The sequence below is a fragment of the Caloenas nicobarica genome, chromosome 17, assembly GCF_036013445.1.
Source record: "Caloenas nicobarica isolate bCalNic1 chromosome 17, bCalNic1.hap1, whole genome shotgun sequence".
Classification (NCBI taxonomy): Eukaryota; Metazoa; Chordata; class Aves; order Columbiformes; family Columbidae; genus Caloenas; species Caloenas nicobarica.
The window spans coordinates 8,107,649-8,128,535 of record NC_088261.1 but is presented as its reverse complement, the minus strand read 5'-3'; the positions used below and the strand labels follow the sequence as shown (position 1 = coordinate 8,128,535).

At 45.0% G+C, this 20,887-nt stretch overlaps 1 protein-coding gene across 2 annotated transcripts in view; it reads left to right on the top strand.

Moving 5' to 3' along the window:
• The window catches only part of AUTS2 (activator of transcription and developmental regulator AUTS2), a 726,993-nt gene that overhangs the window by 687,428 nt on the left and 18,678 nt on the right, over nucleotides 1-20,887 (top strand). The window contains exons 7-11 of one of the 2 annotated variants that reach the window (XM_065647100.1): nucleotides 11,264-11,735; nucleotides 13,583-13,836; nucleotides 15,064-15,284; nucleotides 15,746-15,790; nucleotides 19,762-19,857. In XM_065647100.1, coding sequence (XP_065503172.1) covers nucleotides 11,264-11,735; nucleotides 13,583-13,836; nucleotides 15,064-15,284; nucleotides 15,746-15,790; nucleotides 19,762-19,857 — 1,088 coding nt within the window. Of the gene's footprint in view, nucleotides 1-11,263; nucleotides 11,736-13,582; nucleotides 13,837-15,063; nucleotides 15,306-15,745; nucleotides 15,791-19,761; nucleotides 19,858-20,887 lie in introns of both variants that reach the window. The other variant, XM_065647099.1, reaches the window with a different exon arrangement.

Genomic DNA, 20,887 nt, shown 5'->3' with positions numbered 1-20,887 from the left:
AACCAGCTTGTGGGGCTGGGCCTCTGCTCCTTGCAAACAAAACCACTCATGGAAATGGCCTTTTTTCCTGCCGCGCCTCTGCCACCGTGCTGAGTTACAGCAAGAGGCTGAAACGAAAGCCTCAACTGGGGGAAGCGTGGGGAGGATTTACGGCTGTAGAACCGTCCAGGTCAGCGGCGTCGGCTCCTGAATCCACGTTACCCAGATCGCGAGTGTGAAGCTGCCTTTGCTTCGTACCGCTGAGCGTTTGCACTGCTCTGCCTGAGCCAGAGCTCAAAAGAAAGGAAAAAAGAAAAGGGATTATTGTGGGGTTTTGTAGAGCTGATTTGTCTGTAAGATTATCCACAAGCGTAAAAATATTTACATGCCAGTTGCTTAAAAATCTGTCCAGTATGTCTGTTTGTTTAACTAGCATTGATTACCTAAATCAGCTCCTTCTGGTAAGAGACTATTCGGTGTTTGGTTAATTTCCAAGATGCACACATTTTGCTTTAAATTACTGAAATTCATACGGAAACATGCTTGTGCTAGTTTACCTGGGCAGTGTTATGGAATTACACACGCTGCACCGGGAGCAGAATCGGGGCCGGGCAAAGCGGCGGGTGCTGGGACCGAAACGCCGTAGCCCTGAGTTGCGCAGAGAGGGGCCGAGGGGCCAGCGGGAACAGTGGGAGAAGAACAGAAACCAAATCCAACTCTTTTCAAGCCCTGAAACCGAATCCAACTCTGCAAAACCCCTGAAACCGAATCCAACTCTGCAAAACCCCTGAAACCGAATCCAACTCTGCAAAACCCCTGAGCGCGTCTTTCCAGTCTGGCCCTGGTACGTGGGTAAGGGAGCTTAAGCATGTGCTGGAAGTGAAGTGCGTGCTGTAATGCTGCCCTAAGAGGGATGTTTTCCCTGATCAAAGGCCTTTGAGAGGAGAAACAGAGAGGGGAAAATAAAATGTGAATTCAGTTGTTGAGATAAAAATGGAAGTTGAGCAATAAAACCCTTGTTCTCAATGGTTCACCTGTGCTGGATAGAAGATGTTCAGATATTGCATTCCAGGCTCTGCAGAGCACTGAGCCAGAGGAGGTTCTGTTGAACGGGGTTTTTCTGGCTTGTATCTCCAGATAACGTGGAAATTCCAACTTGCAGGTCTGCAGAGCTCAGGTTGCACTGTCTGGAGGCTGGTTCCTCGCTGGCAACATTCGGAGCAGGGGCTGTTGCTGGTACAACCTGGAACACAAGAGGTTCCACTTAAATATGAGAAGAAACTTGTTCCCGGTGAGGGTGCCAGAGCCTGGCCCAGGCTGCCCAGGGGGGTTGTGGAGTCTCCTTCTCTGCAGACATTCCAACCCGCCTGGACACCTTCTGTGTAACCTCATCTGGGTGTTCCTGCTCCAGTGGGGGATTGGGCTGGATGAGCTTCCGAGGTCCCTTCCAGTCCCTGACATTCTGTGACTCTGTGACTCTGCAGAGCTGTTGAACTAACAGGCGGGGAGCGCGGCCCTGGCCTGGGGAGGGTTGTTGTCCCCAGTTGTAGGTCACCGGGGATGACCCAGACCGGGGCAATCCTGGCTGCACGAGGCCGTGACACGGGTGAGCAGGGAAGTCGGTGACACCTTAGATTGTGTGACAGGGAGGTCCCCGCGCAGGGGCGTCCGGAGCGCTCGGCACCTGCGCTCGCTGCTGCTCTGCCAGCTGGTGCCCGCCCAGGTGTCTGCCGTGTTAATCCTCAAATCAAATAATCAACTGCTGGATAATCGACTCTCTTCGCATCCAGTTAAATATGTGCATAACTCGAGGGAGGCTGAGAGCTGTAACAGTGCTACTGGTTTAGGGAGCTGCAGCGGGTGCTGCCGGGCAGGGCGGAAGGATTTGGGGTTTTTTGCCAGCATTTCTTTTGGTCACAACCCCACTTGAAGCACGCTCTGCCGGTTCGGAATAAGGGTTGTTGAGCAGCAGAGGTGGAAGGACGTTCACGGGAGCAAAGCAAAGCGTGACCTCCATTCCCACGGGTGCGTCAGGCCCTTGTTTCCCCCATCCCTATTCAGCACCACACTTGTTCAACATTGGGTTTAAATTTTGATGTAAAAAAAGTTTGATAAGAGTTAGTTCGAAATATCCTGGCAAACCTGTAGTGTGGGAATAGGGAAATGGCTCCTCGTTTCCCTGCCTAACGCATTGAAAAACGGCAAATGGAAATTGCAAGTTGAGTTGTAGAGCTCCCTGATGCAAGATAGTATTAAGGTAAAAAAGAGTTTAGGAGGGTTCAGAGGATTCTTAGAAGGTTATAGGAATAATAAAAATGTTATCACAGTTCGAGCAGGTGGGATTATCGGTTTGCTAGAGGGAGCAGCCCTCAAGGTTGGTTATGTTAACCAGCGTCTCGCTGGGAGGGCTCGGAGGAGCGTTCCTTGTGTGGAGGTTGTGACCACGGGCTGCGTGCACAGCATCCCGCTGCGTCTGCAACCGGGGCGAGCCAGAAAGCAAACACTGTCATAAACGAACCGTTGGTGTGACGCATCACGCGTGACCTGCCTACCTGCCCCTGGAATAGCCATCTCCTCTGTTTCCTGATCTAATGCGTGATGTATTTTGCCGAGTCGACACTCACACGGGTGCCGTCTGGAGCGAGAAGATCAACGCGGAACTGTTTATTTAGAGGAAGCAGTCGTGATTAATGGTACAAACTGTTTGTGCATATGAAGAGTCTTTGCTCTTACGGCCGGGGGAGCAGCTGCTGAGGCCGTGGGGCTGTGGGGGCGAGCGCCGCGGCTCCTTCCCCGCCGTGGGGAGCAGCTCCCGCTGCGGCCGTGTGCCGGAGATCCCACGTGACAGCTGCACAAACTGATGAAATAACAATTGAGGATGATTATATTGGTGCCGAGGATTAGCACAGCAGGTAGCCGTGTTGGCACAGGCAGGGTTTGGGCCGCAGGATAAGCACACATTCTTTTTATTATTGCGGCTAACAGGAATCTGCCAGACTTTGAAGCACAGAAAAGGCTCACTGGCCACCTGTGAGCTAATCACATGGATTTGCCTCATTCTGTATTTCAGCTCACTTGGAGCCTGTAATCTAATTTCCAAACAGAGATGAGAAGAGCGAACAATTCATTTTCTACTTTACATGGCTGGGCTGGTAAACTTTTAATCCTTTTAGAATTACAGCTCCTTGCAACATGGAGGCAACACCACGAAGTCCTGCGTGTGAGGCTCGAGTCTTTGAATGCACCAGTTGCAGATAATAATTAGCCTCAGCAAGGCACAGCATGAAGCAAAATAAAAGTTAGGAGTGTAGGACATTTTTCAAATAGTATTTTGAAGCATACACAGGCTAATGATTTCAGTTTGTGTAGAAAATCCTTGCCCTTTGGGCTGCAAAAGTACCTGCAGCAGTCAGGGTTCTCTTCAGCTTCAGGCTTTGCACCCCAATGCTGATCTCCTTTCTGCATTAGGACACTGTCGTCTCAATCTCGTGTCCTACCAGCTAAATAATCATATCATAGTTAGAATGGAAGTATATGTGGGGCAGATTTGTCTTTAATTTCATCTTCATTGCTCACCATTTATTTTGGGACAGACGATATTTATTATATTTAGATTTTTAAGATAGGTGCTGAGCTGACACTAAGTTGGGGGTGCCTGTGTCCTCTAAGAGTCCAATTTTTGCTCATGCTGATGTGGTTTAGGATGTGTTTAGGTGACTGCTCCTCAGATGGTTTCTCTACCATACAGAAAACACTGTTGACGTGCTGTTCTGTTTTCATTAAGGACAGGTCAATCAGTGAGTGTATAGTACAGGTGAGCGCTGCTGGTTCTGATGTGCAAAGGCACCGATTCAGTCTTTAGTGATCTGTATGGACAGTGCAGAGATAATCCATGGAGACGCCGGCTTGGCAGGACACGTTGCAGCCTGTTATCCCTCCAGGTTTGCTGGAGGGCAGGTACTGTGCTCAACGAGTCAACAGTCCTGTCAAAAATCCTATTTCATAGAGTCCTCCCGTATGTATTTATAAGGAAAAGACCCCTAATGTCATGGATAAATGTAGTGAGAGTAGTTGAGCTGATTTGAGTAAAACATAGTACAGAGACATAGTACGGAGCAATTAGGATACAACGGACCCTTTGCTGTCTCAAAATTTACTCTGCCAGGAACCACCAACTGTCCTGAGGTTTGTGGAGCCAAAGCTGGACGCCAGCAAAGCTTTTCTGATTAACATCAATACAGATTGATGGGCACAAACCAGCATCTCTTCCATTTTAATTTCTAGAAAATCTTCTAAGTCTTCTACCGCTGTCTCGCGTAGGAGGAATTTGGTACATGTTGTCACATTTACCTATAAAGAAAATCTTTCAGTAGCTACTATCTCAAAGTAATGAAACATAAAACAGAGTGGTAGGTCTTAAGTTCAGGTATATGTTTAAACCTGTTCAGTAACTTGGCCCTTTCCCCCCCCATTTTAAAATAAAGTCATGGGATGTGTTTTAGCCCAATGCAAGAAATTCAGACATGAGTAGACAAGTATAACTGACACATTTAATGAGACCCTGTATTGACAAGTAACATTGAAATCTCATGTCTACATTTATTGATACGACCCAGACTAGAGGAATTCTGCCTGCATGATCCTACCTTAGAGCAGACAGTTGGAGAATATCCATCTTTTTCTCTGCAGTGTTGAAAATACAATCAAAATCATGCCAAGCATAAGAATAATGTAAAGCGACAGTGATCGGTGGAGTTGTGATGTGTAAGCTCAGTGAAGTTTTCCTGTAGACACTAATGAGCTAAAAGAGTTGTAATTAAAAGCGGGTGTTGTCATGGTCATGCTGAGCTTCGTCTTAGTGTTAGCAAGAGGGGCAATGGAGTTTTTAAGATCTCTTCTTACATTGACATCATGCCTTTAAAAAACAGAATAGAAAATTCTTGGCTCTAAAGAACAAATTCACGGAGGAACCGGTGGCGTGTGTCTGGTGAGTTATGGGTACGACACCTCTCAGGGGGAATGGATGTGTATATTTCCGTATAAACATATCACACAGATCTCTTTTGTCCTTCGTATATTAAACTGAGCTGTCATGCTCAATTCGATCAGTGTTCATAAGGTGATACTTCTCAAGCTGCTTTTGAAAGCCAGTTTTGTTCAAGCTCGTTCGTGCAATCCTGTCACATACAAGCGGGATGAGCCGCTGTCATGAGCGTTTGAGGGAATATTGCAAGCACACAGCCAAGGCAAATCGATAGTAAGGGAGGGAGGACAGTGGAGAAAACCCGATATATTTTTCTTCCCTCACCCAGTGATGGGGTTAACCTTGTGCCGGGGTATCTGGTCATGGCCAAAAGAGGAGAGGAGAGGGGAAGGTGCCTTTCTGAAGCCAAACCAAAGTGATGTTGGACCGGCCAGACCTTTGCGAGTGCCGACTCCTCTGAGGTGTGCGGGGTTGCGCTCTCGTGTCTTGGCCTGGCGCTCTGGGGGTTTCATCTCTGCTCTCAGCAGTCTGTCTCTGCTGAGCTGGTTGGGTTGCATGGCCCGGGGACAGGTTTGGGGACAAGAACAGGCAGCCCGTCCCCTCCTCCCCGCACCGGCCAGGGAGACGCACACACCACCAGCCTGGCTTGTGTCTGCAGGGCGACTCAACACACGCTTTAACAGCGCTCGGGGGGTCGCAGGAGGAGATTCGGTCTGGGAGGATTTCAAGAGAGGGATGCTGTCTCACTGAGCTGGTTTAATTCCTTTGAAGTGTCAAAGCGGCAAACATTCGCATGGCTTTAATTGATCCAGGCTTGCAGAAAGCCTTGGGAAGATCCTGAGGAAAAGGCTACTGTGGAAGCTCAGTTGCTGTGAAGCAAGAACCAAAGGATTCTTACCAACAAAGTGCAGCTGAAGAAAGGAAAGCAAAGAGTTGTTTTCATCATGATCTGTTTGCGATGTGGCGTTGGCTTCAGGGCAGTCTCGATTCCTCTGTCCCAAGTTGCTCAATGTGAAAGACAGGAGGGCAAACAGCAGCCATTAGACCTGGCTTAAGGGTTCCGGTGGTGCTTGGAGCTGGAGAAAGCTGTTAGAAACCATGGAGAAACCTCGTCAGGCTGGGAGAACAGGGACTGGAGGTCAGTCTGGACATGTTAAACCGCAAGATGCAGGTGCCTATAGAACTCGCTCTGGAGTAGCTGGGACAGGTCAAGACAAGCTGGGCGTTACTGGGGGTGGTTTAACGCTGACCTTCCCTCACGTCTGCAGCTCCGTACGATGTGAGTGAGGAATCGGGTCGTGAATAATACGGTGAGGATGAAAATGCGCTGGGATAAATGAGTGGTCCGGGTACTGAGGGCTGGGCAGGGTGGGTCAGCCGCTTCCTAGAGGTGTTGGAGAAGCTGAGACGTGCGAGGGGTGGCAGAAAAAATAATAACACAGAGTGATCAGCCGGTGGGAAAGGTCTCACAGGAAGATAGTAATAGAGGAGATACGAGGGGAAGTACCTTAATTTTGCGAAGGAATGGGTGATGCTGATGGTTTGTAGGGAAGTCTTTTTCTCACAGACTTGGAAGAACCAAGTGGAATTAAAAGGTGAGAAATAAGAACATTGCGGAAGGAATATTTTCACATGACATACTAAGAAATTTACTGCTGAACTTGAGAATACTCAGAAGGGACTTGAGATTTATGTGCATAACAAGCCCACGGTTGTTATCACAATTCTAGAAGATCTCAGAAGAAAATCTCAGGCTTTTGGGTATAAGCCAGTCTTAGCAGAGATCAGCATGAGATCTCCTGGGTTGGACATGTTTTACATATGCTGGCTGCAAGATTTTTACACCTGTTTTGGAAAAATCTTGTGCTGGCTGCAGTCAGCGGTAGGACACATGGACCAGATTTAATAAGGTGCTTTCCATTTTTCCGTGGAATTAGGTGTCCTTTATGAATATTGTGATTACAAGATCTGTATTTCTTTACTTAAAACACAACATTGATACAGGAAGCTAAAGCTCTTTGTGCTCAAACCTGTTATTATCAAAAAACATCCCCCAATGACTTTGTCAGCGCCACTTCCCAGGCGGGGTTTGCCGGCTGGTTTGGGAGGAGTCGGCTTCAACAAACACTGCCGTGCTGCTTCTGGCTACTCGGTACTTCAGGGTTACGTCATTAATTATGTCATTTATTGTTTCCTAACTGGGAAAGTTAGGAAACCAAGAGATTTTTCCCTACTGGAAATACCCCTTTGGCTCTGCATGTGTGTGCTGAAGCAGGATGGAGTGTTCGTGGTGTTTCCCAGGCTCTGGTAGCGTGTTACAGTTGCATGCATCTGTTCCTATTAAGTATGATGATTTCTGAGAGAGAGGGGTGTTTGAATGCTCTGTACTTCACTTTCCTCTAGAAAGCTATATCCCCTTCCTTTTTCACTAAGAGGCACTTAAAAAAAAAAAAATCAAACATCAAGTGCTTTCAATATTATACTCCCAGTGTCCTGGATGTTGGAGTTACATTTATGACATTTATGGCGTGTGTTCTGTTTAACAGCTGGATGAAATAAATTGTTTCACGTGCAATATTGGAGAACTCTGCCCTCTCAAATCAAGGCCAGAAGCAACTCAATGACTGGAGAATTGTCAACATCTTGTGCAATTCCACTAAGTGCTGCTTTCCATCTGCAACTTTATTGTTGACAATTAAGTCCATTTCGGTGCAGAAGATAAACATTTTTAACAGGAGGTAGCAACCTTTTGTCCTGAATGATTTTCTTCTCTGTTTCATAATGAAGTACGAAGTGTGTCACCAGTCCTGCTATTCTGTTGTACTAAATACCTGCTTACAGCGGAATAACTGGTGTCAGCAGATGACAGAGCTGCTCGTAACCATGCTTTCGAATGCATGGGTTTCATTTGCATAATCAAATACTTTGTTAGCGTCCTTGGAGATTAGGATGAAAGATGACTGTGTGCTAAAAATAAAAAATAGTTTTTAGCGAATTCTGTGTATCCAGTAGAGCAGACGAATTGCTCTGGGGCCTGGATGTTGGCTGGTGTACCCAGCAACCTCCTCCCTGCTTTGCAGTAATAGTTTCTGTCATCTGCCTTTATTATCCAAATGTTGCGTTGACCGATGTCTACTCAATATGGAATGTACAATCAGGTCTGAAATCTGATTAATTATATCAAACCTTGTAAAATGCTTGTTGAATATTCCTCGCCAGGCCAGCGGTCAGCGGGATGTACATTTTCTGCTTTCTACTGTCTTCAGAGAAGTTATAACGTTTGTATCAGTTGTGACAGTTTGCACCAGTTGCCCGTTTATCCATGTTAAAACCGAAGAAAATTGTTTTTATATTTTTTGAAAGATCTATAATTTTTTATATTGCATTAAGAAGTTTGCAGAAAATTTTAGTTAGGCAGAGGTAATATTGTCAAGAGAAGAGTTCAACTTTTCGAAGTAGTAAAAGAGAATGAATGCTATTTTTAAATTCAATAATACTATAAAAGAGCCTGGAGACTGCCATCAGATGAAGTTAGCTCGCTTGCTTCTTTAGCTGCTGGATAGAACTGAATTCCTATGGTGTATAAACTCAGAAAGTTGTGTAGTTGGGTTTTCTGTGTCATAGTGACGCGAAGGGGTTTTTTTCCCCTTAGTTTTTACACCGAGCTAGTCAGTCCGCATTCCGAAATAACGTGATGTGCAAAGACGTGCTGGTAGAAGAAGAATAATCTTGTACGTATGACCTTGAAGTACTGTTGATGAAGACTTGAGCCCTCCTTATGAAACACGTAATTGGTAGCGTTCATCACTGTTGTGGGATTTCAACTCCCTAAATAGATACTGTGGGATGAAGAATTCTTTCTGATTTATATTTCATCATTATCAGCCGTGCAGGGCTGCCCGTACTGGGCACACTGGGGTCAGAGAGACTCCTGGACACACACACCTGAAGTTGAGCGTAGGGGTGGTGGTGTGAGAGAGAGGGAGAAACACTGCACACATGTTCAGTGTTTGACATTTGAAATAACATTATCTTACTAAATACAGCATCTTCTAAGCGGTGAACTAACGGGAATGGTGCTTAAGGGGCGGCGTAACGAAGATGTAAGCAGCAGCCAAAAATCCCCAGAGGACAGCAGGATTCGTAGCCCTGTTCTCCAGGGGAGGAGCGACCTCCCCAGCGCAGAGCTGCTGAATCAACGGCACACACACGAGAGACGCTAAAAATATCTAGTGAAAAGATTTAATGAATGCGCTGAGTGCAGGGTGTTCCCGGAGTGGGGAAGTTTCACCTCTGCGGGATTCTCAGACCACCTACTGTGGATTCACCTTGTAGGGAGTTTCTAATGAGAAGGCGAAGCCCTGAAGGCCGTAATTATTATGCCTTTCTGTTAAAAAACCCAAAATGTCGTAACTCATACACCTGTAAGGACTAGGAATATAGATCCACCTGTTCCCGAACAAACTGTTGCTCGTTTCTTTCCTCCTTGAGGACCTGCCTTAACAGGTGTGGTGATCACAGTCTAACTTTTAATAATGTTTGAGCAAACAGGATCAATCCAAAGATTTAATGCAAATGGAGTTTCCTTTCTTTATAACCTGCAACTTACTTGCAATGAGATAGACCTTAGGTACATTTTTATTCCTCTGCAGTCCCACTATTGCCCCCATAGTTTGCTGATCCGAATTCAAGGAGGAGCCTCTGTGCCAGTTCAGATTGCGTACTCCAGAAGTGATTGAAGTACATCCTCGTCAAATAAGTCTGGTTACCTTTCTTCTTCTCTTTACCTCCCTTTTACCCCTAAAAGGGCTTTTCCCTGTCCGTCCACAAACTATTAAAAAAGTCTGAACTCCACGTTACCAGGCTGCTCGCCGTGCTACGGGGCCTGTAAAACTTTCAGTAACGGGAGCCTGACATCCTTTGCTGGGATCTCTGCATGAAATGAAACCCCGGTGATGACCCGTTTCTGCCAGGCTTAAAATTGGCTGAAGAATGAGTAGAGTTTCCCCGTCTTAAGATTATTTCGAACCCTGCATACTTTCCATTAACCCCATACATGCATTATTATTAAAGAGACGGAAAACTAAAGTAATTCCATGACCAGCTAAACTGAGAAAACCTGGGTTCCTACTAATATGTGTTTTAAGGTTTAGACTTTGTGTAATAAGGCACAGAGCTCACATTGCGTTTGTTCCCTCCGTGGCTCAGTAAGGAAGTGATGACAGCGTAACAATAATAGAAAATCGTAGTGCTACACAAGGTCTCTACCAGGTGGTTTATTTTGAGGAGAGTTATAGGAGGAAGAAGATGAGGGGCAGATGCACATACTGACATGCAAAGGGTGTTGTCCAACTCTCATGTCTTTAAAGAAAACATATTCAGGACTAATCATGTTGCCTTCTCAACTTCTTCAGCCGTTCTTCTAAAAAGTGACATCTAAAATTAACGTCACCGAAAGAAAAATTGAGGCAAAAATAGATTATTTCCCTTAACCTCTTTGTTCTGTTCATTTGGCAGCCCAGGCAACAGAGATGTTGTGGTAAACATATAATAGTAATTAGAGATGAAGGGATGCGCCTAGAAGAGCAGCAGCTGGCGGTGCAGCCTGGCTTCTTGCGGAGCTCCCCTCGTGCTGCGGCAATTTGTGCTTACTTGATTCAGTAGATAATTTCAGAGGGTTTTACGTGATCATTTAGGGTCTGATTTTGCTAAATACACATGATTTACCTACGCTTACAAATTTATCGGCACTGCCCGATAGCCCCAAATCTTGGAGCCGCGCGATTATTATACAAAGCTAATTTTTCTTAAAAATCAATGAAACGCTACATGGTTGCATGGGAAAGCTGAGAAATGAATCCCTGGGAGACAAGAGCCAGGGGGCAAGTCCGGAGGTTGTCTGTTGTGCTGCAGAGACAGAACAGAGCAAAGCACAACCCCTCCTGGTATTTCCCCTGCGGTAGAGGTGGAGATTTTTGGGGAGATCTGACTCAAACTTTTTAGAGCATTTGAACCACTGCTCTGAGGTCAAGTTTTGTGTATTTGCTTTTTTTATATATTTATGAAGACAACCAGAAACTTTCTTCCTGTGATAAAATAGGAGAGGTATCAGGAGAAAGACTTGAGGGCTAGGGGCGCTGCTGGAAATGATGTTGGGTTTGTTTTGGTTTCGTGTTGGCCTGGTCCTTGACGAAAACAAAATGTCACTGCCCAGAGCGCGACTCTGGCACCGCATTGAGTTTGGTTTTACCCATTTTGTCACATACTCAGCTGTTTTCTCTCTTTCTTCTGTTGTTGCAGATAAAGAGTTAGGAGTCAGTGCATTAACTGAACATGATGACCCTGGTGCTAGGGGCCCAGCTGTCCCGAAAATATCAGGATTAGAAAGGAGCCAAGAGAAGAGCCAGGACAGCAGTAAAGACCCAATACTTGAGCCTGTGGTGCCTAAAGACCCTTGTCCTCAGGGGACGCAGCCTCTGGCCCAGCCCCAGCCGGAGCCGCAGCCCGAGGCGCCCAGCCCTGCGCTGGCCCCGCGGCCGGAGCCCCCGGCCCAGCCACCGCCACCGCCGCCCGTGCAGCCGCCACCAGCCCCCGAAGAAGCCGCCCGCCCGCCCGCGCCGCAGCCGCCCCTGCAGCACCCGCCGCGGCCGCAGTCGCCGGTGCAGCCGGCGCATCCCAGCCTCCCGCCGGTGCAGCCCCATCCGGCGTCTCAGAGCCTCTCGCAGCCACTCTCTGCCTATAACAGCAGCAGTTTAAGCCTCAACAGCTTAAGGTAGGTGGACAGAAACACGTGCGTGCTGAAAGGCCGTGTCTTTGCAGACTTGCTGCCCCGTGGTCATGCTTCACCGTGCCTGGAGGAAGCGGAGAGGAATTAGCTAAAGGAGAGAAGTGACAGCACATCCCATCCCATCTCTGGGAAATAAAGAGAGCTTTGTGCATTTAACCTTAAGTCTTTCCCTGAAATGAGCCAGGATCACTTTATTTCTGATCTAGTGTTCTCATAAATGCTAGATATTCTCGAGTGCTTAGTTAGTTAATGTCCTCAAGTTGTGCCGGGGAGGTTCAGATTGGATATTAGGAAAAAATTCTTCCTGGAAAGGGCTGTGGGGCATTGGAACAGGCTGCCCAGGGCAGTGGTGGAGTCACCATCCCTGGAGGGGTTTAAAAGGCGTTTAGACGGGGTTCTTAGGGACATGGTTTAATGCTAGAGTTAAGCTGTGGTTGGACTTGATGATCCTGAGAGTCTCTTCCAACCGAAATGATTCTAGGATTCTAATTGCTTTGGCTTTTTCTGCTTGTCATAGTGTACTCGTTTTTTCAGAGGGGATTTGATGCAATATAGACCAGGGAACAAAATCCCAATTCTTGCATGCTGGGCTGCTCTCTGAAGGCTAACTCGTTTTACACTCCCATCCCTGTAAACATCACCTGATTTCTCCAACTACTCACATGCCCTGGGGCGAGAAGGATGGTACAGCTGCTGTTGGCCCTGGGACAGCTTAGCACAAACAGGCTTGCACCAGTGACTTTAAAGCTTAATTTTTTCCCACACTGCTGACACCTTGCAGTCTTCTGTGTTTTTGTCTTCCCCTGGCCACAGTGAGATAAATCTTGCCTTTTATAGGGGGATAGCAGAGATGAACAGAGAGATTAAACAACATGTTCGCAGGAACCCGTGATGTCCCTGTGAGTCAGGGACCGCAGGTTTCCCCCACCCTGAGCTAATGCTGTCAGCACTGGGTCATCTTTCCCCAAATCTGAGCTTCCGGCAGGCAGCTGGTGTCCTTCAAGACCTGGTGAACCAGCATTGTGGTTGCTTCATGGTTTGACTAAAGCCCGGGAGGTATTTAAGACTTTGGTTTATTTTTAAGCAAGTTTGGTATTGCTGGTCTTTAGAAGTCACTGCAACAGAAGCATGTCATTGCTCAAAATAACGACGAGTAAAATTAAGCACTATGTGAATATATTTTAAATACTCATTAGTAGGAAACGAAACCTGAAAAATTGCAACCAATGTAATTGCAAATATTTATTTTGCTGACTTGTCTTCTGTCTTTATATTGTGGGGATAGAGAGAGGCATTAACTGTACAATAAGCATATGTCTGTTGTTGCCTTCTGAACTTTGTTTCACATTTTCTGCAGTCTTTCATCTTAGTAAGTCATAGCAAAAAAAAAAAAAAACCAAAACTTTTATTAATGCAGTCATCACTGATTTTGAGCTTCATTTGCCTGAAAACATGAATCAGAAGCAGTCATGTAGAAAGGACCTGATAATTAAGTAATGAATGCACAGGGCTGATTACTCCTTTGTGTGTCATTCCTGTGCTGTTAGAGGACAGAATATCAGCCTCTTACAGAGGGGAAAATCTGTCTTGGCTTTTGGTGTGGAGAGACCACAGGAAGTAAAAGATACTAGAAAAGGTGCAGCAGATGGTTGGAGAAAGGAGTATCGCGGTGGTATGGCTAGAAAAGCAGAATGGTAACTTCCATTTGTAATGAATAATGTACATTAGCAATGTGTTTAACGTGAGCCATGCATAGCTCGGTGGGGTTGTGTATGTTTGGAGCTTTTCTCTCTTCCATGCAACCGTTTAATTGCTTTTCTTTTCGTTAACAGCAGCAGCAGAAGCAGCACTCCTGCCAAGACTCAGGCCCCTCCTCCCCACATCTCTCACCATCCCTCGGCCTCGCCGTTCCCCCTGTCCCTGCCCAGCCACAGCCCCCTGCACACCTTCACACCCGCCCTGCAGCCCCCCGCGCACCCACATCACCCCAATATGTTTGCCCCTCCTACGGCTTTGCCTCCTCCACCGCCATTGACGTCAGGGACGCTGCAGGTTCCAGGACACCCGGCTGGTAGCACTTACTCAGGTAAGAGACAGATGGATCGTGGCCCCAGCGTGGGAAGCCAGTTCTCCAGCTTTGGTCAGAATTAGTCTTTTTGTTTGATTTGATGATGGCCGTTGGTTGATTGGGTAGAGGCTGTACTCATTGTGAGGAAGAACTTAAAGCAGCCAAACAAGAAAGCTGGAGAGGGGCTTTTTACAAGGGCATGTGGTGATAGGACAAGGGGTAATGGCTTTAAACTGAAAGAGAGGAGATATAGATTAGATGTGAGGAAGAAATTCGTCCCCGTGAGGGTAGTGAACAGGCCGCCCGGAGAAGCTGTGGATGCCCCATCCCTGGAGGTGTTCCAGGCCAGGCTGGACGGGGCTCTGAGCAACCCGGTCTGCTGGAAGGTGTCCCTGCCCACGGCAGGGAGTTGGACTGGATAGTCTTTAATGTCCCTTCCAACCCCAGCCATTCTATAGTTCTATGATTTGGGGTGATAGCAAAGCCAAAAATCGCCTAGACATACCCAATGACTTTTCTTCTGCCCAGGGAATGACTATTTTTGGAAGGCTGTGCTTTTCCCGTGTCTGCTGCTTCTCCTCGTGGTAGAAACACGGTAGTGCTCATAATGTGCCCACATAGACTCCGTGACGCCCTTAGCAAACGTCTTTGCTGCAGTTGTGGTCTGTGCTCAGCATTGCTTCTCTGGCTAGAGGGAATGTCTCTGCTGGCTGGGCACACAGTGCTCCTCAGCTCAAGATTGTGTGTGAGGGGGTGAGATGTAGAGATTTTTATCAGCGGAGAAAATTGTGCTCTTTTATACTTCACCTGTGGGGAGATATAACATGTCTGTTCCTCCCAGGTCACTGAGAGAGAACTGGGGGAAGAAGCTGGAGGATTATCAGCATTTGAGTAACATCATTTTGTGTCCGTGCAGCAGAATGTTACTCGTGTTAGCAGCAGCCCCTCGATGTTTTCTCCCTCCAGGTTACGCGTACCTTCTCACCTATTTGGGACTACGTTCGTGTCCATACACATTTAGGGAGAACCCTCAGGTTAATGCTGTAGAGAGGACAGGCTTGCTGAGAGAGGGGAGATGGAGGCTTTGGGGGTACATCTGAGAGAGCTTTCTTACCCTGTACAGTGTCACGATTTACCACCAAGAAGTTCTAAATACAGCGTTGCTACCACAGCCAGCAAAAAGTAAGTGGCACAAGGTCTGGAAAAGTCCCTGAGCTCACAGAGGCATGTTTTGCTGTTTTTCAGAACAAGATCTTCTCCGTCAGGAACTGAACACGCGATTTTTGGCCTCGCAGAGCGCGGATCGCGGGGCCTCCCTGGGCCCGCCGCCGTACCTGAGGACCGAGTTCCACCAACACCAGCACCAGCACCAGCACACACACCAACACACACACCAGCACACCTTCACGCCTTTCCCACACGCCATCCCACCCACTGCCATCATGCCGACGCCAGCACCGCCCATGGTGCGTACCCCAGGCAGAAATGTGAGGATAAGTAGAGCACAACTCTATTCTTTATTACAACCATTTAAGAATTTGCCCACTTGCGGGGAAGGTGGACTCTGCTGCCCAGATGTGGTTGGGTAGGAGAGGAAGGACTGTCCCTTCCTCGCCATTGTCACCTGCGCAGTAGGTGCAGGCGGCAGCGAGGGGCTGAGGGCTGGGGCTGCTGGGGGAAGGAGCCCCCGTGCTTGGGACTTCACCGTGCTTGGAGTGCTGCACTCTGCCGCCGCCTCCTTTCTCCTGTCTCCTAAAGACCTTGTTTTGCTTTAAAGAAAGAAAAATCCCCAATTGGAAACTAATTTTCTGCATATTTTTTCGTCTCTGTTGGTTGGTAAATAATAGAGAAGTAGTCTTCTATTTTACCAACAGAAGTAAGGCAAGGAAATAGAAAGTAACTAGTTTGTGCTTTGATCCCTTTGCAGTTTGACAAATACCCTACAAAAGTTGACCCCTTCTACCGTCACAGTGTGAGTTTTATTGCTCTGTTTAAAACTGACTTAACTGCTTTTCTGTGGTGGGTTGGGATCACCACTCACTCAATGGCACAATGTCAAACCTCGCCCCAGTCATCACTCCAGGATTTACCATTATCGTTCTTGGTTGCTTTGGCTTTTGAGGGCTTGCATTCGTGGTGCTTGTTTCTGACAAAGATGCAGTATCAGCTTTTCCAATCAAAAGATCTCTTGCTCATATGCCATTTGAAGACAGGTTTGATGTGAAAAAGATGAGACAGAAGAGCTGACTGTTAGATGAAGCAGGAGAGAGCAGTAATTTCATCTCTGTGTTTCAGTTGTGCCACAAACCCTTAGACTGATGTTTTTCCTAAGAAACTTGAAATGAAATGACAAACTATCATACAAATCCTTCAGGGATAGGTAATCTAATAGTTTTCCTAATATATCACATTTTGTTTTATAAAATCTGAAACTTGTCTTATTCTTCAGATTTCAAAGGCACATCTGATCCACTGGGCTTGTTATGTTTTGAAAGCTCTGTTCGATGACAGCAACATGAATCCAGCTATGCACTAGATGTGTTTATCTAAGAGCTACCAAAAATGTTATTTGTTGAGATTAACTAATTTTTAATATTCCAATTAATTGTAAAGCTTCTGCTCTTAAAGTTTTGAATGTACTGATTCATTCGCTGCTAAAATGCATTTCCTTCATCATATTGGCAGAGGTGGGTGTCTGGTTGAATATGACGAGATTTCTAAATCCAATAGCGATATTTTGATGAGAGAAGGAGTACTGCATCAGCACTCAGAAATTTGCAAAGCACTTGGCTTTATGTGTTGGTTTTGCTTAGAAGTGGAACTGGGCAAAAAAAACTGGTTAAGATGATATTGTGATACTTTCTGCTGTACCGATTAAACACAGTTCCTGCCAACAGCTCATGCCTGCAGTACGTGTGAATAGTCCCGTTCATTTTTGACACCTCATTTCAGTGACTTGAACTGTATGAGTGTGTTTGCAGGATCAGAGCTCCAGGAGTATTAGGCAAACATTTGAGCCTACAATAATCACTTTTCCTCAAAAGGGTAATGCTGTTCATTGGCATCATTGTTTGCAAAATTGCACTCTTATTTGCTGAGCTTTACATGGATTCAAAAGATACATTATCATCAATGTGGCGTGTTGATTCAGGCAGGAACACAGAACTGGAAACAGTTACATGAACTTTAGACAAATAAAGCGCAGAATTCAACACTTGATAAAGGAAACATTGCAAAAGTCTCACCTGTATACACTTCTCGAATTTAGTGACAATTTAATTTTGAATTTATTAACTCTTTACAAGTCTGGCAGTTACCTGAATTGTAAAGGTCACAGTATTACCCCCTTTAAAGTGAGGCAAGGTGTCCTGTAGTGTTCGCTCTGCTCCCTCCCGCCGCCCCTGCCCTTCCTCCAGGAAAAGTTTGTCCTTGGGCAGTGCTTGCAGAGTAATCGCTGATGTGTCTGTTGGGTATTTACCAAGCTAATACCAGATCAACATGAGAGCTACGTTAGATTAACAGTCTTTCTTAAACTACAGCAAGGCCGTACTAACCAGGGTATTTCAGTGATCTCTTCTATATGACTATAGACTGTATAGGTGACAGAGGAGCTGCTGGCATCAGTTTCCTGAGCAGCTGCACTACCAAAACACCTATTTTTGCTGTCACAAGTGCAGACCCGATGGGGCTTTTCCTATTGTAGAAATACTGTGAAACTGTGGCACTTCCATAGACCTTTTCCTAGTGACAGGAGTTTCCACTATAGATGCACACTACCTTTAAAAAGCTGGCAATGTTTTTAAAGCTCATAAGTGAACTTTGCAGGAGAAAAGGTCTATTTGAGAGTTAAAATCAATCTACTTTAGGGAACACAGCTAACAAAGAAGCTCTCGTAGAGCTTTAGAACACTTTTCTTTCTTGGTATCTTTGATTTTACAGTCGTTTCTTTTTTGGGGGGGCCTTACTGTGGCGCAGTGAGGTGTTTTAGCTACAGTCAGTGCTGGGTCTGGTTTAGTGTTCGATTGCACCTGGCCCCAGGAAAGCTGGGGGTACCACGCTGGTCCCTGGAGAAAGCTCAGAGGGGAAAATGCAGCTGAAAAGAGAGGGATGGAAAGGAAACGCTGTCTGTGAAAGATGTTATTTTGAAAGCTGGAGGAATTTAACTGATACAAAGAGATCCTGGAGATACAATGTTTATATTTCATTAGTAATTCTGACCTTGAGGAAAGGTCACATTTAATTAACTTACCAGTTGTTATAAAACTCTAAGGAAAGCATTCCCTATTATTAGTCATAGCCAATAGAATATTAAGTATTACATCTCTTTCCACCGTTTGGAATTAGTCCATTACACACAGAATTAAATGCAGAAGACACTGGAGGATTTAGAGCACATTTTACTCATTAAAAGTTATTGTACATGAGGACGTGTCTTTTAATGATTTCTCAAATGCCTACAGTTCAGTATCAACTAATCTAAAAATACTTTCTGCACCATTGAATGGAACAGGTCCAAATTAAATAGAACTAAAAACAACAATAGAAACATGTTGTGAAAGGAGACTTGATACCGTGCTTTTAAACCGAGGAAATCTTTTGATACCTCTAAAATACTGAAATATTTTCTCAGCTTTTAGTAAATATAATGTGAATAAATGACCTTGCACGGTAAATTAGTGGAAGGAAAAACGATTAAGAAAAGCACATATATATGACTGGCATAAGCCAATCCATCAAAACTCTGCGGTACTGATTTATTCTGGGATGTGATTTTCTCAGTGTTTGCCACATGTCCAGTCTTTTACTTTGCCCGGTCCTGCTTCTGTTCAATTGGCCATTAACTCATTAATTTTGATCTTAAAAGTAGCCTACAGTAGATGGGGTTTTTTGCTGCGAGGTGAATTTGTATCAGCAGGTAAGCCCGTTAGGTTTTGGGGTGACAATACCAAGGCAGTCAGCAGCCATCCTGAGGTTTCACAGTGAGAACGTATTTGTAGTGTGATGCTTTGAACCCCCAACTCCTACCAGAAAGCGATTTTGTGTGTAAGGTCAGCATTTTCCATGGAATTGAGTTAACTGTGTTACAGCATGAGGAAAAGATCCACAGCCGGGCCACAGAGACAAGATGAGAACTGGACGTTGTGATTTACTTTACTTGCTCGTTTCCCATGTGTTTGTCTGCATTAGTACAGAACAGCATTTTCTTCTTTTTTTTTTTTTTTTCCTAAATTCTCTTGAACAGAGACATTGGGATTAGTGAGGTCAGTGGAGATTGGCAATTTTTGTACTTACTAGTCTGTCTTTATAAAAACAACGCCCTAATTTTGGGGGGGTTCTGCCTCAACATTTTGTTTAAATAATAATTTGTAATGAATTTGATTGTCTTTCTGCTAATATTAGATGTGGCAGGATATCCTCTGAGACAGGCTAATGAACTAAGAATTGTGCGTATTTTCCTCATTTCCTAGAGATACTATTAAAATCTTAACGTAGTAATGGAGTTTTAATGATACAGTATCCTAGAACTCAGGAGGGGTTTTTTCCACTTAAAGGTAGATTTCTGAGTCTTATTTGGCTCACTATTCTGCATTTTCTCTTGAAACAGTTTGCAAACTGAAATGGTTTAAAACCTCTATTCAATTTAAAAATTAATAATTGAAAACAAAAAAATCTCTTACGCTATGGCTTAATCCAGGGGACAGGTTGATGGCTTTATGATTTTGGAACTGCTTTTAAGCTCTAAACATCATGACATTTGAGAACATTCCATCGACTGCTTTAACTAACATTGTCGCAACGAGATCACTTCTTCAAGGCTGCTCAGTTTTCTCCATGTCCCATTTCCCTGCTGTTACGTAGGAATGCTTTCACTGCCTTCTTCAGCTTCCTACCCTCATTTGGAATTTGAATTTGTATTTATGTCCTTCTGTCTGTCTGTTCCAGCTGTTTCACTCCTATCCTCCAGCTGTATCAGGTATTCCTCCCATGATCCCTCCAACCGGCCCCTTTGGCTCACTACAAGGAGCATTTCAACCCAAGGTAAGAAAGGAGTTATTTTTATCTGTTGCTATTCAAATATACTGGTGGTATGAGCCAGGGTAAGTTTAGGTTTACAATGTCGCTCAGATTCTGGAGCAATTGAGATCTGAGTTACAGCCTAATTCCACAGACAAAGGTTCAGATATTAAAAATATATATATATATATAATGGCATAGTTAACTTTAGAAGCAATATAATTAGTTCTCAGATAGTCTGCATTATTGTAAGCTCATGTAATAATCAAGTTTTAAGAAATCATGATCATTATTGTTTACTCATTTCCATAATTATCTCACAGCTCCACCACAATGAACTACACTGATTTCGTTCTCCTCTCATTTGGGATAGCTGGGATAGATAAATGTGATGAGTGTGGGGTTTTTTCTTTTGTTTTCATGAAGTCACTCTTGATTTATAAGTGGGAGGAAATCATGTTCTGTAGTCTGTAGTCTTTGCAACTGAAGACTGAAATCAGGACTGAAATTTCTGCAGAGAAGACACCTTCTTTCTTAAATTGGCCCATCCGCTGTAATGACTGAATATGTAAATTGCAGTTCATTAGTGGAATTCTTCGTATGTATGGTAATCAGATTGCTAACAACTCTGTTACTTAATTGTTAGTTATACTGTAGTTGATTTCTATTTTTCTTCATTTTTAACATAGGAAGATGCTCTGTCTAAATGTCAGTTTGTTTGGGTTTTTTGTGGTTTGTTTTTTTTTTCTTCTTCCCACAAAAACACGCGTTGCTATGTTAGCTGAATATTTACATTCAGATCATGGGAGAAGCTTTAATTTTTTCAACTGGATATTGCCTTTTCCACATATCCATATGATAAAAGTTCATTGTGGGTGGTGTTCTGATCCTTGTACAGTGACTAAAGAGGTTCCTGATGCTTTCAGGTCTGCAGTTTGACCCAGTTCCAGTGCATTATTAATGAGCAGCAGAGCACAAGCTCGGTCCTCCAAATTCTGCTTTAGATGTTGTATCATAAATCCGTTGCTGATCAGGTTTTCAATAGTGGAAAGAT